At 45.4% G+C, this 18,745-nt stretch overlaps 1 protein-coding gene across 7 annotated transcripts in view; it reads right to left on the bottom strand.

Moving 5' to 3' along the window:
- ITPR1 (inositol 1,4,5-trisphosphate receptor type 1) overlaps positions 1-18,745 on the bottom strand; it is a 355,416-nt gene that overhangs the window by 106,447 nt on the left and 230,224 nt on the right. For 6 of the 7 annotated variants that reach the window (XM_086366623.1, XM_086366621.1, XM_086366622.1 and 3 more), the window contains 2 exons: positions 5,423-5,555; positions 3,077-3,267 (listed from right to left, as the gene is read on the bottom strand). In XM_086366623.1, coding sequence (XP_086222749.1) covers positions 3,077-3,267; positions 5,423-5,555 — 324 coding nt within the window. Of the gene's footprint in view, positions 1-3,076; positions 3,268-5,422; positions 5,556-10,692; positions 10,741-11,910; positions 11,947-18,745 lie in introns of all 7 variants that reach the window. The other variant, XM_086366627.1, reaches the window with a different exon arrangement.

The following is an 18,745-nucleotide window of genomic DNA, read 5'->3' on the forward strand; positions in this document are numbered from 1 at the left end:
CGGTGAGTGAGATTTTCCCAGCAACCCCTGAGATCGCAGAAGGAGAGGGAGATGGGATGAGGGGAGAACCAGCGTATGCTGAGTACTATGCCCCCGCTCCTGGCGGGGGGCTTGCAGGCCACCCCATCCAGGCCCACCCGCCCATGAGCATACTGGCAGCTCCTCCAAGAGACAGCGGCCTGACTCCCTCAGAGGCTGGTCCTGGAACTCCATCGTGGCATTTCATCTGGAGCCTGAGCATATGAGTAATGAATGTGTGAAAACATGTAACTAATATTCATAATTACTTTATAAGATAAAGAACTTGAAGGAGAAATAGCTTCTGTGTGTCTTGCCATCACCATCAGGGGTACACTGTGAAAAACACGGCAGCTCGCCAGTAACTCAAGACTTTGCCAGGCCAGCCAGGCTCAGCCCCTCGAGCCCTCCCCAGGCTTCCTTGTTCCTTACTTAATGGTGTCTTGTCATCTAGACTCAGTAAAAAAACCCCCAGAGCCAATGGGGGCAGGGACCCTCTGACCTTCTCACTTCTAGCATCCCCTCAGCAACAGGTCGGCCAACAGGCATTAGCTATATATGAGTCCAAGGTGCCAGGTGTGAGACGGGAAGGTGCCGAGTCTCCATTCACGACATCCTGTCCTCACTAGGCTGAGGGTACTTTTTCTCCCCATTTTTTCTTTCTACTGAGGTAGAACTTTGGCTAGGAAAGCACACCAGTTCTGTTAGAATAGACTTATACCCACATAACCAGCACAGGTAAACTACACCAGAGAACATCTCCAACACTCCGGAATATCCCCTTATGCACCTCCTAAAACATATCCTCTCTTGCGATATGACAAAGTCTACCACACATTCATTTTGAATTCAGGCTTTCATTAGCTCTCTCCAAATAACTTCTGATTAACTTTTAAATTATTAGATTCCTTCTAGACTCTGCTTTGCTCAATTTATCTGTCAGATTTGTAGTCCTTCGTTACAGCTCTGAGGCCCCTTGAGGGGCTGCCTGCCCCCAATATATCCCCCAGCCCTGTCTCTTCCACCAACTCGGCTGCTCCGAAGGACCCAGCCTTGTCCCGTGAGTGCACGACCACGCGTGCACCACTGGGCCTCCTTGCCATGCCTGTGACCCAGCCTCCCGCACCCAAGCTCCTGGTGCAATTTCCAACTTTCAGACCCACACCCATCCAACAGAGACCAGGTCATGCAAAAGTCTTTCACCAACCCCTTACATAGCTGTAGCTACTTCTTTCTGGGGCGGGGCGAGCTCTGTAGTATCCTTCCCGCCTCCTGGATGGCACCACACGCCATTCTTCCTATGTGCAAGGATTTTAAGTCTTATACTCTTGCGAGATTTCAACTGCTTGAAGACTGACCTTCCAGGATTAGCAAATTAGCACAGCGTTGTGTTTTTTTTTTTTTTTTTGCTTTTTAGGAGGGGATGGAATAACCTAGGGTTTCCAACTTCTGATGTGGCCAGTAGAAAAAAACACCACTATCAACACCACTTCATCCGAGAAAAGACATCAGAGCTTAAAATAAATTGGACAGGATATAACCTCAGAATAAACTGGTCAGATGGTCCTTCAAACTCATACATTTGATTTATGAAACTGACCATGCTGCCCTCGTTTCCACACTTGCCTGTGCCTGGAGAAAATTCTCAGAGACTGACTGGCCCCAGTGTCTGGAAACCACGGCCTGGGAGTCGCTAGAGGAGAACCATGCACACGGCAAGTGCTCAGTAAATGTCTAGTTTGACTGCTCCAGTCCCTGGAAATGACATGGTTCAGAGACCAGGAGTGCTGCAGCCCTGCTCCCACGCCACACAAGCACCCAGCCAGCAGGACCACGGCAGTGGGTGCACAAATCCTCACGACCAGGGGACCCACAGGACCCGCCCGTGGGTGCACAGCCAGACTCACGTGGGACAGACTCAAACGGCAACCCCACAGGTCACAGGTGCCCACGCAGCGGACTCTCCCGCGGTACAAACCTCAGCTGAGGGCAGCACGTAGAATGAACTTCCCAAGTGTGTGCTGGGGACGGTGGGGCTGGAGGGTGAGCAGACGGGGCGGCCACAGCTGCCACGCGGGCACAGGGCGCCGGGCTGAGACCCAGGCACCCGGTCTCAGGCCCATGAGAAGAAAAGCCCTTGATACATTTGCACAAAGGACCCAAACTTCATTAATCCAGATTCTGAATTTAAATTCAAGACCAAAAATATAAGGCCAAGTCAAATATATACATAAGGGGGAATTTTGTGAATATATACATTATATCTCAATCAAAGGCTATTATCAAAATGTGTGTGTGTGTGTATATATGTACACACACACACACACAGAGCTAAGTAAACCCTTATTCGGAGCCAACAAAGAATGAAGAGTGTATGAAGAAGGGAGTATTACAAATATTTTAAAATATTTAAAAGAATCATCTTCACTGCCATGTCTATATGAAAATTATGTATATATTATTAAAATTGCTTCTTTAAGGACTTTGCCTAAGAATTCTACTCATTATTATTTTAAAATATGTATCATCACCAGCCAACAAAAAGCCATCCATTTATGTCTGACTAACCTAGCCTGGCTTTCCCCTCTTTGCACGTATTAGTTCAAATTGGTTCAGTTTTATTGAGCTTTTCATTTATAAGATAAATACACAGCAAGAGCTGCAAGATTCATGGATAAATACACATAGTTCAGGCTCCTTCTGGTCATCTGGTGATGGGATCCTCTATGATCTTGGATTACAAACTAAATATAATGCATTCAATCATTCATTGAACACACATTTATGGATTACCTATGATGCGCCAAATCCCAGGCCAATTTTCTTTGCACATCCTCAGCATTTTATCCATTTCAGAATGTAATCCATGTATTAGAAGCAAGTCTGAATAATGACTGAATGACCACAGCAAAGGAGCAACAGAATTCGCTTATTCAGAACAACAGAAGTTTGTGCCCTAAGAAGGAGCTCTCTTGTACACCAGTCTCAGCGCCACCCATCTCTGGCTCCCGGAACAGAGCCTCCAGGGACGTTACCTGGCAGCCATGCCGCCTCCTACCTGTATGGTGGTGTTGCCTCCTTCCAGCAGGGCGATGGCTAGAAGAATGCTTTCATGGAATACTCGGTCACTGGATGCGTTCATGATGAGGTCGATGACCAGGTTGGAGGCCCCCTCCTTGTCAAGGTGGCACTGAACCTCGGCCAGGCTCATTTCACCCCTGCTCATGGGGCTGGATCCGGAACCTCCCCCTGGAAAGACGCAACATTGCCCTTATTAACCTCAATCAGAGCAGCTAACATTTATTGCATACTTACTGCATACCAACATTTTATGCACTCAACAGTTTAATGATACTATCTCTCTGGACCTTTTTAACAAGCCCACAAGGCAGGTAACTCATTATTAACATCAAGATGAAGTCACTTGTCCAACAACACCCAGCACAGCTGGGAAGTAATAGAGATGTAACTTGAATGCAGACAGATAGGATGAAGGAAGAGTAATACATTTTGAGCAAAAGACCTAAAGCCATCCAGCCAAGTCTCTCCCTTACATCAAAATACAATGACCTGGGCCAGAATTAAGAATCAATCCAATTTTAAGAGACAAACTGAACTTAAGCACTCTTAAGAAGCATAGCCTATACTGATCACTTTAGCCCTCTTTTTAAGAAACCCAGCCTGGCCCCAAACTCATCCTTTCACATAATTTCCATCTGTTCATTTATTCATTCATTCACTATTGACTCAGAGCTTGGCATGGAGTCAGGAGCTGGGGGTAGGGGAATGAACCAAAAAAAGTTCACCTCATTGAGCTTCAGATGAATATACTTAGGAAGAGATGGCCTATGCCACTTAGCGGAACAGATTACAACTGGATTTAGAAAGCTTGAGAACTTCACATTATTATTCGCAAAAATTGAAATACTAATGGACATGGGGAAATGGGGCAGTCATTTTCTGAAGAACAGAAAACCATCAGTCCTTCCCTGCAGGGGTCAACTCAAATGCCACCTCCTTTACGTTGCCTGTCCTTGACTGCCTACAATCTATTGCATCTGTCATCTAAGGTGGACATTGGGTGTCACGTCTTTTCTCTGACAGCTTCTTAAAGACAAATAGTTTTGAGACGTTGTAGGGGAAACAGCTGCTCGACAATCACTGGGAACTTCTGGATGAGAAGCTAAGATCTGTTTCTGGGGTTCTCTGGGAGCAGATCTGCTCCACATTTTCATTTGGCGAGAAGCCCAAGATTCCTCCCCAGAGGTTGCTGGGATTAATTTATTAAGCACCAAGTGTTTCTGTGCTATGAGCAGAACCCAGCAAAGACCAGACATTCTCAAGAGTCATCACTACAGACTAGGAATCATGCAACTCACATTTGTGCTTCGAGCACGGAGCTACAGCCCCCTTAAAACCAACACCATCGCCCACAGTTGAATTCAATGTTTTTGAAGCTTTTACCTGTCACTGTGCTTACAATGTTTTGGGTCACCTTTCGGGATGTGTTTTAAAACAATCCCATACAGGGATGCACCTGATGAAGACAGCCGACTCACTGGAAAAGACCCTGATGCTGGGAAAGATCAAGGGCAGGAGGAGAAGGGAGTGACAGAGGATGAGATGGCTGAATGGCATCACTGACTTGACAGACATGAGTTTGAGAAAACTCTGGGAGATAGTGAGGGACAGGGAAGCCTGGTGTGCTGCATGCAGTTCGTGGGGTTGCAAGAGTCAGACATGAGTTCGCAACTGAACAAAAATAATACAGGCGTGTGTGTGTGTGTGTGTGTGTGTGTGTGTGTGCGTGTGTATGTAAAGTCCCCTAAGGCTTGGGGAGGCACAAAGCACGACACTAGGATTAGACACACCTGCCTTAAGTTACCACCCAGGCACTAGCAAGCTCCCCTTCCTCCGTTCAATGCCAGAGAGTGGGTAACGTACAGGAGAAAACGAGACAATGCCGGAGAGTGGGTAACGTACAGGAGAAAACGAGATGGAGGAGGTAAAGTGCTTGGGAAAGCCCTCGCCTTGGTATGCGTGTTATAAAAGATAGCTTTTGCCCTCCTCACTGCCAACAGCATCGTCATCTTATGTGCAAACATGAGTCTGAATGACCACGAGAAAATGTGCGATCAAGTTAAGCTCACGGAGTCCTTCAAGTATCCCCAAGAGGTTTGCTGCATGGGAAAGAGAGGGAAAGCCTTAGCCAGTATCACATTGCAGGTGGACATTTTTAGATACCAATTTGATGGTAGACCAAAGACAAAACAAGTTGCTAAAATAACACACTAGCAACCCAAATGCATCTGTTAGAGTCTCAACCTGCTAAGCAGAAACACGCAGCTTTGGAGTGGCACACTCGGTTCACACGTGCAGCTCATTAGCACACCATGGGGCCTACCTCCTCCCCCAGGCTTGCTGGGTCCTCCTGGCGACAGCGGGCCATTGCCAAAGCTCGTGAGGCTCTCTCTTCTTCCCGAAGGTCTGATGTTTCCATAGTAACGGTTGACCAAAATCTGCCTGAGGGCCTCACCCTTAATTCAAACAGGATAATGAAATCAGGCTCTGAATTTAATGCACAACTGAGTGACTCACATTAAAAAAAAAAAAAAAGACACAGGGGTACCCAGTTATAATTGGCTCAGTCTCCATGAAAAAATAATTAATAAGAGCACTTGGAAACTTCTAAAGTTAACTTCTTCAATGTTTTCTCAGGAAATCAGATCATAAAAAAGCATCAATCTAAAATATTAAATATCTGAAAGTACTCTCTCACACTGATAAAGATAGAATATGAATCTGGAAGGATAACTAGGATTAATAAAACAACAAAACAAAACAAATAAAAAAGTCTCTTTGAGGTAAGTCAGTAGGATTCAGACAAATTAAAAAATTTACAGGTCAACTTCCACACAGCAATATGAAAATGTTACTCTAACCACAGGATTTATTTCCAACCGTTCTAAGATCTTACAATATCAGAGTAATAAATCAAATCATAAGCTGAAAGTAAGCCTTTCTTACAGAAATAGTCAATGAGCCAAATGGTAAAGAAAATAAATGCAACAGAAAATAAATTATTGGCAGATATCAGACATGTCAATCAACAAAAAGCAGCATGGATGAAAATGACATTTGAGATTTTCTTTTAAAGAATATGGGAGGAAGGGCCTAGTTGGGTATAAATGTGGGCATGAGCTGATAGTCATGGAATCTGAGTTATGAATGAGGGTTCTCAAAACTCTTCAAAACATGTATTTTGGGGATATTTTTTAACATTTCCATGACAAAAAACTTTTAAAAAATATAAATATTAAAAGAATCCTGGGCAGGGGATAAAATAACTCTTTCCACAATTCCAACCAAAACAGAGCAAAGAAACCACTCTGATCTATTCCCAAATACTTCGCACACTGGCAAAGCAGCAGGATTCACTCTCAGCTCTATACCATGGCAGTCTCGCTCGCTAAGGGACTACCCCCCTAACCCCCACCCTGCCAATCTGGAACTTTTTACCAGTTAAAGGCTGTACAGATTTCCTTGGACTGTTTCTGAGGGACAAGGTAGTAAGTCCTGGAGTTCCTCTGGCACATCCCGGAGAGAGGTTAAGTGAGAAGTTAGCAGAGGGAAGATGCATTGCAATACAGCTGGTCTCTGAAATAGAGACTCCAGAGTTCTATCGAAGAGACCTGCGACTGTATCAAGAATCAGGAGAGCTTAAAAGTGATTTGTTAATAAGCTTCAAGAATAAGTCTGGAGATTTCGAGGAAGGTGTTTACAAGACAAGATGGGAGGGAGCAGAACGTCCTGAGGATGGTGGAGGCCAGGGGTGCCCTGAGGAGGCAGGACTGGGGAAGAAGGACAAAGCTGAAAACTCAGTCCCACTGTCAAAATGATACAAGGTCCCAAGGTGACCCAGCTGGCTTTTCTCCTTGGTTAAATTCATGCTGCTGGTCAAAGACTCCAGGGATAAGTGGGGAGATGGGGTAAACAGGAAAAGTGAGAGAAGCAGGGAGGCAAGCCTGATTTTTCAAAGAAAAAGTTCAGAAATGAAAAAAATCTCATCTTTCTTCTCTCCATTCCATCCACAAATATGCATCTCACGGAGTTAAACAAAGCAGAATCCTTCTCATTAGGATAAGAATATCACTTCGTACCTTGACCATCAGTAAATTCAAAATTCTGAGAGAACTTTCAGTGGAGAAGCTATTTGTGATCCTTAAAAATACCTTCAAAATAAAATATTTTCAGTATAATATCCTTTAATGGCTTAGAAAACCATATTTTGGTATAAGGACATAACTTTGCACCAGTACAAACATATTAACACTCTCCAAAACAGTCATCGAGAGCGGTGATTTAAAAAGGCTGACTTCACAGAAGAAACACAGATGTCAAAGGAATGGTCAAGTAAAGGAGGAACGACAAGATCACCTCCACATAGAATATAACATTAAATACCACGTCCCTTTCTCAACTCAATGATACATCTACTGGAGTTTCTTTCAGAAGATACAGACTTTGAGTTCTCCCAAGAGGGATGGTTAGAAAACCATCCCAGTTTTCTATGAGATCCTCTGGGGCACCACAAGAACACTGTCTGGGAAGTAAATGACTGGGCTGAGGCCAATGAGCTGCAGCCACAGAGAACAGTCCAGGTTTCCATCATGACAAGAATCTGGAAGATCACAGGGCTGAATGGTCAATAGCTGAGTGACCATCACCAGCCAACAGACACGTACTTGTCAAGGAAGACTCAACCAGAGCCCTCACCCTAGGATTCTACCTAGGACCGGACTGGCTCAGATTTTTTGCTTCTCCGGGTTTTGAGGGTCTCATCATTGAGATCCTGGTGAATCTGCAATCAAGGAGGCAGTGGGTGGGGAAGGAAGCACGTGTCTTCCAGGAACACGTGGACTTCAGGAACAGGAACTTCACATGTGTGTAGCCTGGATGCCGAACTGAAGTTACCAAGGGATCTCACATTACCATTTTGCCTCTCTTTGCACAGACAAACCCTAGCGGTTACCATAGCAACCGATGCATCAAATGGTACATTTTCCCCCATAAGAGAATATCATAAAATGTGCTCATTATGGAAACATACACACACGCACACACACATGCTCCACTCCACAAACTTTTAATTCTTACCCCTTAATTATAAGGTTTTTGGCACATAAGTACCTCATCTTCTCTCCAAAAGTAAATAAATTTTAAGGCAAGAGGGGAAAAGAGAACATGTGGGGTTTGCTTTAAAAAAAAAAAAAAAAACAAGATGAGAATTGTTTCTTTTCTGAAAGAATAAAGACTGAAAATTTTAGGTTAAAAAAAGGGGGGCAGACAGAAAACGGATAAGCATCATTAAAAGTGTTGTGAATCCTAGCGTGAAAACTTAGGTTCAAGGCAAATTCTGTTTTTCTGAGCTCGTGGTTTAATTCGGGAAAAATTAAAATCTACAGACAAAGGCATTCCTAATCATCTTAATATAAATTACTCAACAGCACTAAGCTGTTCACAGAGTACCGGGTTGAGACAGCTGATTGTAGAGAAGCAAAAAATGTCACTTCCCAAACAACACCACTTCTCCAGCTCTCACATTTGGTCATGCAGCCCTTTTTTTTTTTTTTCCAAAAAGAAGACTAGTTTTCTTCCCCAGCAGTTTACACCTACAGTATGCAAACAAACATCAGATGTTTGTGTCATGGTAAGAAACTCCACACGCATGATTACCCAAGACTGAGAAAAGAAAGGCAAAGTTTCACTTGCAGTTCAGTTTCAGGGAAAAATGGTGAAAATGGCAGGTCAGTGATGTGGAGGCAAGAAACCAAGTTCCTGCCGTGCAAGTCACGAGTTTCATTGTGTCCATTAAACTAGTGACTAATCAACTGTGTGGAGATATACAGCCCAGCATCGAACAGGGCACCGAGAGTTAAGACCGCAAAGCAGAGAGGTGACCTTTGGGCTCCAAGGTTCCAGCCACTTAAAAAAGTCAGGTGCTTTAGGAAAGATCAGCCTCTCACATGAGCAGTGAGCCTCTCACACCTTAGTCAGCACTAGGGCAGTGCCTCGATTTAAAAATACCTTCCTCTTCCTACTCCTGTTTTCTGTCAAATCACAGCCGTATCTCAGTCTGCAAGGTGACCACTGGGGTCATTAACATCCCTTCTCAGAGTCCAGCCACGCTGCTAAGTGCCTCTAGTGCATGGCTCTGCAGAAGAGTCCAGAGAGCAGGAAAGGGCGGAGACTCTTGTCCCCATTTTACAGCAGGAGGAACTGAGTTAAAAGTGCCCCAAATCATACAGTGAGCACCTGGCAAAAGCAGGCTTGACCCAGTTTCTAATTCCAAAGCTCATGCCCTGGGGCAACATCCAACTTAGGGCACAAGGGACAGCTATGTGCCTTTACTGGCTACTTCTAAGACCCAGGACAACTCTTGAGGAACAGGCAGGGGTGGAAAAAGCAGGAAGGCAAGGTACCCCTGATCAATGAATGGCAGGAGGCACTGGGAGCTGGAGGTGGGAGGGCTGACTATCAATTTCCTAGAAGCCCATCTTTGGTTATTATTTGAGAAAGAACCATTGCAAGAAAAATGAAAGGATCCAAGAAGCGATGGGACTCTGCAGGTACTGAAAGCTTGTGAGCTTAATAAAGGTGGCCCAGGAGAACATTCTCCAGGATGCTGATGACCACAATTTCACAGCAGTTCTTGTCATGACTGCTCACTTCCTAACCCCATGACTTGCCTAAGGTATGCAAGCTCGCTGGGTTTCAGTTTCCTCATCTGTGAAATGGGGCTGCAAGCTGTGTCACTGGGTCACCGTCAGCATTTATAAACATTTACGCTGTGAACGCGTGTAAAAGTCTTAGCATAGTGACTGGCACATGATAGACACCCAGAGAACCAGGATATCTGGTATTTTCCATTGACTACACGCAATCAGTAGTCAGCATGCGGATGGTATATGTAGCCTTCTGGGAAATGGTTTAGCACTATAAGACAGTTTCGACCCTTTGGCCTAGAAATTCCCCTTTTATGCGTCTATCCACTTGTGTACACACTTGTTCATTCCCTCGAAGGAAAATATTACAAAAGACTTGTTAATCAGCGGGAACTTTAGGCAGCTGTTAACTTTCAAGGAAGAAAATACTCCGATACGTGACAAAAGCAAGGAACAAATGTTGCACACTTAAAAGAACCCCAATGACAATGCAAGTGTGTGTGTGTGTTGGCACATATTCTCACGTGTGTGAAAAAGAGGGTAGAAGGAAATAGTAAATCTTCAGCAGCTTTATAGCCAGGCAGTGTAATTATGGACAGTTTTACCATTATACTTTTTTGTTTACTATACATTATCCATAATGATCACCAGTTACTCACAAAAAAAATTTTTTTTAAGGCTACACATAAGGAAAAATCTAACCCAGCAAAAGAAGAGAGGATGTGACAAGTGACTCAGTTGTTATTAGGGGACTGGCTGGAAGCAGTGTGTGAAGAGGTAGATTATACGTAGAACCATCAGTTAGTTTCATTTATACAAAAGGCTGTGACTGGTTCTGAGCCAATTAATGCTGCAACAATGACGACAACGAAAACTGTCCGTGTGCGCGCCAGAGCGCATGGCTGAGGGGGGAGCTGCGTCGGCACTCCCAGCTCCCAGGACTACGTACCCTTTTATGATCCTCCAGCTGCCTCAGCGGTGGACTCGGTTCGAGCTCCTGCTAAGCAGGCAGAAATTCCATTTAAGTATGACACTAAGACACCCTCATCTTCAGGACCGGTCACAAATGAAATACACAGAGAGCGCGTACGCAGTGAGGACTGACACGGAAGGAGCGCAGGCTTGAGTGTGGCTTTCCCCAGACGGACACCAGTGCTCATGACCTTGGCTACTACTGAACAACTGGCCCTTCCCCAACCCCAGAGCACCATGTGAAACGAGCAGGCACATGACCAATAATGTCTGGTTAATATTATTTTTCGCAAACATTATGAAAATGAAGTTCAACGTTATGTACATTTACATGAACCCAAAAAGGGGGTGTAATGCAAGATGCAACCGGGCATGTCCTTGGACGACTCATCCACAGATTACTGCTCAGCACATGCATGAGGACGTCAATGCACACACTCCCAACACACATGTGAGACCTACATTTCGCCCCAGCCCACAGCATTCTAATCAAGGCTACCAGTGCTGAAGAGCTCTGATTAGAATATTAGAGGACTGATTATTACAAAGCATGCCCACTGGAACTCAGCTCTTTGATCATCAGTTTCATTTCTAAGATCTCCTTTCAGATTGAGCACACGTTTTAGCTCTGACTCCTGTGATTCTAGAACAGTTTCGGAGAGTAAATTTTGATCCTTGGAAGGATGCCTCCCACAAAAAGCTTCTCGGTAACTTTAGATGCCTTAATGAATTCTAGTCCCGCATTTAGCAAGCTGAGCTAGCGACAGGAAGAACAGAGACAGTTTGCTGTGAACTACTCCTTCATCAACAGCGTCACCCAAACGATAACACAGATACCCCGAACCTGAACTCTGCTTCCTCTCTGCGCAGGACCCAAAGTTCTGTTTTGTGTAATAGCAGAAAGGTCTGGACTGTCCAGAGTTTCTCGGCCAAGGTGGAGTTTGAAGGATTTTGTGCAAAACCTTCAGAGTCCATGAGCCTTCACCGGCAGGACACTGTGGCTTAAGTTTGTCAGAACTTTCTACACCAAGGGCCACCCAATTACAGCAATGATCAGATCCCAGCCAGGCTAGACACGTCCCTCCTGCACCGTCCCAAGAGACAGACATTTCACCACAACAGTTCACACCCAACCGGCAACAATGACAAGCGCCTGTATTTGCTGGCATCGCAAATACGGGTGAGTGACACACACCTCGGTGGAGTTCTCAGAATCCGGAGCTTGGGGAAGCTAGTTGGGAGTAAAAGGAAGCAGGTTAGTTACAGCACATGCATCTGGTGACCACAAAGAAGTCCAGAGACCAACACTTGGGGACAAAATTGACGATGAGGCGACTGGGTTGTCACACCCACTGAAGGGGGTTTCAGCTGCGGAGGGTGGAAGACACCCTCACTTCTAAAATGAACTTAACGTGGTTGCGCTGGGAGAGATGACTGGCCTGAGATGTGGAAACACGTCTAAATGAAAGAAAGAAAAAGCCTAGCACTGATCAAGAAGGAGCTATGTCTTAAGTAATGAAAGATGTCAAAGTCAGTGGTACTGCACGTCTACGTTCTGTTTGTCCACAGAAGAAAAGTGATCCAGCACATGCCCCCGGGGGCTCAGGGAAGGGAGGACGGGCGGATGATGACCACAGGGGCCTCTGGTGCATTCCCCTTCCTGGGGGCTCAAAGCCCTTGCAAGGTCTGTACCACTGCCTGCCCGTGATGAGCTCCTCCAGTGGGCACGTGCGTCCTCCCAGCCTCTCCTTTCCCCATATCCTGGCCCTGCATCAGAGGGTGACACCCCACCTCTGGCTTAGGGACTGAAAACGTCTCTCCCCTCCTGCGGCTCTGGGAGGAGAAAGGAAGGCTCCTGGCTGCAGCTTTCTCGGCTGGTTTCTCCTCCCTCCGCACACTTCCCTCAGGGCTCCAGGGATACTAGGTTCCCAGTCCCGCCCCTGCCATACCACATGGACACCCCACACCTCTGATGACTTCTGAATTTCATCATGTCCAACCCATAAATGAGAGACAAGATGACGGCCCTGAGGGAAAGGACTGGCCATGGAGTGGATGCATGTAGTGGCTGAAAAAGCCCACAGCTCCACGTGACGGCAGCACCACGAATCTGGCCACCGAAGGGCACGTGCTCGGGGCGGAGACGGATGTCGGATGGAACTGCCGGACCCCGCCCTGGGCTGTGGTCACACACCAGGCATGGCTGGTGGGTTCAAGGTGCGGTCTGGGGCCGTGGAGTGAAGCCAAGGCTCACACTGCCACTGAGTGACCTTGGCCTCCCTTGGCGGGGTTCCAGCGACACAACAGACCTCTCCCGAGGCCAGAGTGCGGCTGTCGGCGGTGAGCTGGAGCAGGTGCTAAAAGCGTGGGGTGGGGATGGGAGCTGGGAAATCTTGTGGGTTCACAACCCAGCTCAACACTTGATACCCCTTTCATGGTGTGACCCTCAAGATGGAAAAAATGCTCTTAATATAAGACTGCTATTTTGTAACCTAATAATTTCTTTTTTTTTCCTCTATTTGCCAACAGGTAAAATGAAGTAAAGATATAAGGGATCCTTCAACCACAAAGATTAAATTATTTTATGAAGGACGAACAGGCAGATGTGGAGAGTTGCTCACTCAGTTCTGGACAGAAGAGCCCTCAGACATAAGTGCAGCTCCACTTGCCTCAAGGAGCAACTTTCTCTCCAGTGTGTTTAGCTTCCTGTTGGGGTCGGGAGGCACAGGGTGTTAAGAGAGGACTTGAGTGTGGTGAGGGAAACAAAACTAGAGCTCAGGGGAATGTGTTCTGCAGATAATATAAACGATATCATGAGCCAAGACTGCGTTTTAACCCCATCCCTGCGTTCTGTAGGCTTTAGGCTGAAGAAGTAAAGTTGTGCACACGCATGTACCATCTGCCCTTCGTGCAAAAAGGACACACAAGGAAAAGAAGAATGAAGGCAAGTTCCCATGCGCTTTGGAGCAGTCGGAGACACAGATGGAGAAAAGTACTATCATTTACAGTCAGCTTTGGCCACATTCCATCAACATATCCTTCATACCGATTCTATATGATCAGAACAAAAGGATTACAGACACGGATTTACTATAGGAAGCCACACAGCTACCCTCTTACTGCCTTGCCAATCAAAATAATAGTTAAAGAACAAGATGGAGTGGAACTTGTGTGTCTTTTTAAAATTCTCTTGTTTGATATCCCGTATGTCCAAAGAAGCATCTTGAATTCTTTCAGAATGTTCACAGAATTGTTTATTAAGCACTCAAGAGATCAGTGGTTTCTGGTTTGTTTTATGATTGGACCGGTACTCAACTGCCTCCCTAAACTGCTGTCATATTGGTGTTTAATTTTTGAAATGAAAATTAAGATTAATGACCTTTTCTCCTAGAACGTTACAGGAAGACCTCTGAGACAATAGAAAATTTTTTCTTCTTCAAGAACCACTATTTATACAGGAGGACAATTTTTTAATGTCATCCACTCATAAAAAAGAAAGGAAAAACCAAAAACAATGGATGGGTATTGCCTGATGGCGGCTCATGCAGGGACTGGTGCTGTATGACCTTCAGCCAGTCACTGAACCTGTCTGGGCTTCCACCGCCTGACCTGTAGTTCAAGGAGACTGGAGCAGGTATTATAAGGATTCCTTCCAGCTAAAACATTAAGTTATGCTTGGTATATTTTCAGTAAACTTTATTCCGTAACATCAAACAGCTAAGTTCCCTAAATAAGACAACCCAATAGAACACAGAATGATTTCAGGCATGGGAAAGGCCAAACCAAGCTTGGCATATGATTTGGCAAAATAACCAACGGTCTCTATTAGCACTTCCTCCTAAGAGGACTTCAGCTGTATTTCTGGGAGGATTGGCTCTTTTAAGGCAGTCAGCCACAATTTGGAAAAAAATAAGCATATTAATAAGCCATATATGTTCAAATCATAACTACATAAGCTACATAAACACATATACATAATACCCAAAGCAAAGGATAGTTCTGGTAAATGAATGAACTGATTTTCTCGGCACATTTTTATTATCAAAGTAACTTTTTTTGCTAACATGAAAGATCATGCTCAGTGACCATACGGTAATGGAGACTGTTCTGAGAAAAAGAGTATGCCTGTGTTTCCCACGTATTGTCTTTTACCACCTCACCCCGGGATCAGTCAGGATACTGAGGTGCTGACCCTCCAGTCAAGGTGAAGTCTCTCCAGACCAACAGTTGACGGGCAGTGAGCTGATGCGGTCTGGTTTTGAACTTAGAAACTAACTATCGCTCTCCGTTGCCTCTTCACGTTTTTCTAGGATCTGAAGTCTTCCCAGAGCTTTTACACAAGGTTAGCAAGATCAAACTTCATAGGAAAAAAGATTTCAAATGACTGGCTTTGAAGCAGAAAGCCAGAGAATCCCAACTGGTTATCCTAACTGCAGCACTAGAGTAGCAAGTAGATTCATGCAGGAGACGTTGAAATGCTCACTTTCTGCACATACTGTACCTACCATTTTACCCAGGGATAAATTTCTACCACAACTGAAGGGAAATCATACTTTGTCATTCTTAAATAAAAAGAAGCCCGCAGGCTTCCCAGGGTTCCTATCTGTGGTGTGTGTACAAGAGCACACACTTGCATGCATACATACCGTATACACATACACGCAGGCATCTGTGTGTGCCCGATACAGGCCAGCACACGACACAGCCACTGAGACTCTCTGTTTCCTGATGTCATCAACAAGAATCCTACCCCTAGGCTTCTAGAATCTTCCTTTGAAATAAGATGTCTTCCTTTCATGGACCACCCCTAGCAGACGCTGAAGATAGTTCAAGAAATGAGACTGAACATCAAATAAACAACCCAACCTTATACCTAAAGCAACAAGAAAAAGAACAGCAACAAAAGAAACAAGACTGTATGATGGACCGAATTCTCAGCACAGCAAAGAGAATTTATCATCTCCAACACCATGAATCAGTCTTCAGTCCCTTTTCACCCACTCCATCTCAGAGGAGGGAAAAAATAAACAAACAAACAGCAAATGGGTTTGCAAATATGTTTGCTTGGTCCTGCCTTTCACAAGCCTTTGTAAACCACATTAAGAGAACAGAACACCTGAAAGAAAGCTGAGCAAAGAGAGAAGTTACCTAGTATTTTAGCAGGACCACTTTGAATCTGCACATCAGCTAGCATAATACCCTTACTAATGGCACTGGCTTTTTGAAACAAGAAATAGACATTATTTGGCTCTGATGATGCAGTTTCATGTATATTTTACAGAAGAAGTTCATCAGAACTGAACCCAAAAGTGAAAATCATTCTGACTTGATTGAATTATACAACTTTGATCATTATGGAATCATCTCAGCATTAAAAAGAAAAAGAAAGGAAAAAACAAAAAAAACTTCCCGAGATTCTGCAATAGCTTCTCTATGCTCTGAGTTGAGCTCGCTTGCTCCAGGGTTGCCAGTGTCTAACAGTAAACAGCCCCGCTGCATTTATTGGCAATTACTGTTGAAGGTCACACATCAGCAGCAAGCCTAAATTCCAGGAAAAAAAGAAGCTCTTATGTAACTGCCGCCTGAATGTTGGCAGGTGCCCAACCCAGCAGTTCACAGCGATGTAAAAAAGTAGGACACCTCCACTCTGGCTTGGACGTCATGAGAACGCCCCCTGAAGGTGAAACTGAATAATTCTCGTGTTTCTCTGTTTCTCTCTCCCCCTTGCCCCCCTGCTGAATTTTATTATTGACAGGGGTCTCCCTTGCTTGCAGAAGCAGCTCTTGGTGGCATGGTGGCAGAAGCCGAGGACTCGATACTGGCAGATACAGGCGGGCTGCAGCCACCTTAAGGAGTGGGAGCACCCATCTCGCTTTTCCATTGCGGTGAGTCACTAACAGGCTCACGGGCAGTGGTCCTCGCCTGATGTGAACTGACCTCCTCAGGTCCAAGTCCCTAAACTACATATTCTTGTGACCCCCATGTTCTTATGATCCAAATCCTAAAGGAAGTCAACCCTGAATATTCATTGGAAGGACTGATGCTGAAGCTGAAGTTCCAAAACTTTGGCCACTTCAAGTGAAGAGCCAACTCATTAGAAAAGACCCTGATGCTAGGAAAGATTGAAGGCAGGAGAAAAAGCCGGGGACAGAGGAGGAGATGGTTAGAGATAGCATCACCGACTCAATGGACACGAATCTGAGCAACTTCAGGAGAAAGAATGGGACAGGGAAGCCTGGCATGCTGCAGTCCATGGGGTCACAGGGTCAGCCTTGACCTAGTGACTGAACAACAACATGATTCCCTATACTTTACCTTCCTACATGTCTCAGTTAACATTGGCTTATAATACTGTCTGCTGCTGTGGCAAAACCATAAACTCCAGAAGGGCAGACTGTGCCTATTTGGGGCACTGCTGGATCCAAAACCCCTAGCAAAGCACCTGGAATGGAACAGGCACTTAAGCGTTAGATAAACTAATGTCTTGGGCAGTCACTGGTGTCTGTTTAAAGCCAAGAATGGGTCGTGCGGTGTTTTCTTTCTGGAGATGACAGAAACATTCTATACCTCTCCCCTCATCTGTCCTCTTCCTGAACCCCAAGAAAAAGGTAAAATCAGGTGGTAATGATGGAGACCTTGCCTCTTGATTTGCAACAACAAAAAAATCATGATCATCATCATAAAAAAAAAAGGAAACCCTCCTCTCTTTCTGGTTTCAAATGAAATTTCACTCCAGGATAGCCGAGAAGGCCTCCACCATGCACTCTTCCTACAGGGACTCTGACCTGTCCTCACTTCGTCTTCCCTTCTCAGAGCACACACAGAGACTCAGAAGACACTGTGCTATTTCTCCAAGCAGTTCACTGCGCCTCTTCTCTCACAACGGCCGAGAGGCCTTTATCATTGAAGAGTAGTGGTCCCCTCCCATCCCAGGGATCACGGCTCTTCCAGATATGTCATAACCCTGGCTCAGGGGCAATTCCTCAGCAAGGTTCAAGTCTGAAGTGCTGGTTTGCAATTTTTAGGTGGGAGGCCTTGCCTGTAACGTGGGCCAGCGTGAACTCTCATTAAGTTTCTTAATGGAGTTGCTGCAGAACTCCAGCTGTGGGCTGCTGGTTTCCACCCTCACACATGGACAGCAGGCTTGGCAGGGGAAACCTCAGGAGCTGTACTCATTTCCAGAACAGCCATGGATGACAAAAGGCGATCAGGCATCTCTGCTTAGAAGGCCAGATCCAACAGCCTGCCGGCCCAGGGACAGTGTTGGTGTCCCAGGGCACGGATGGTTGCCAGGGGTAACAACAGAGAGGGGATCCACAGTTGCTTCCTCAGGGAATTTTCAAAGAATCCAAGGGGCTGCCAGAACATTCTTCTTTTATAAACAGACAGTATTCTATTTCCTAGCGTATAATTATAAACACACCTGCTCCAACTGGGGAATCTTTCCATAAGCGAGCAATAAACTCCCAGCCAGGAGACCCAAGTTCTATCTTGAGCAAGCCAACACATCAAATGATTACTATGGTGCAAAACAGAGTATTAATAACACTGCAGACTCCGATAAGGGAGGGCCTTCCTTTCCTGACTTCATCTGTATTTAAACAAATAGGAACTCAACCTCAATATTCTAGAGGAAAAATTCAAGTCAGGGAAGCATTTACAACTCTAGGTAGAAAGAAGAAGAGTCGAAGGCTGCCAACATGAAGATTCAGCGTTAGACGTTTTGCTGGCAAACAAACAACCCGGAAGAGAGAGGACTAAACAGGAAGTAGCAAAAATCACTGTAGTTAAAGGGGTGAAACCCCTGGACAGCCTGCTGTTTTTCTTGCTTTCTATTCACCCCAGAGAAGCATGGCCTCCTCACCTGTTCATGCTGATCGGTTTAAGGAGAAGCCTGAGCTTGCAGAATCTACTTCAGTTGAGCAGTAAGCCTCCGGGCCGGCAGCTGAGCCCAGCGCTAGTTCTGCCTCACCCGCTATAGCCGTCAGAACTAAGGCCACTCACGTTACCTCTCTGAGTGCCTCCATTCC

This window comes from Bos grunniens, chromosome 22, assembly GCF_055505025.1.
Source record: "Bos grunniens cultivar Pamir isolate PY7600 chromosome 22, Bosgru_T2T1.0, whole genome shotgun sequence".
Taxonomy (NCBI): Eukaryota; Metazoa; Chordata; class Mammalia; order Artiodactyla; family Bovidae; genus Bos; species Bos grunniens.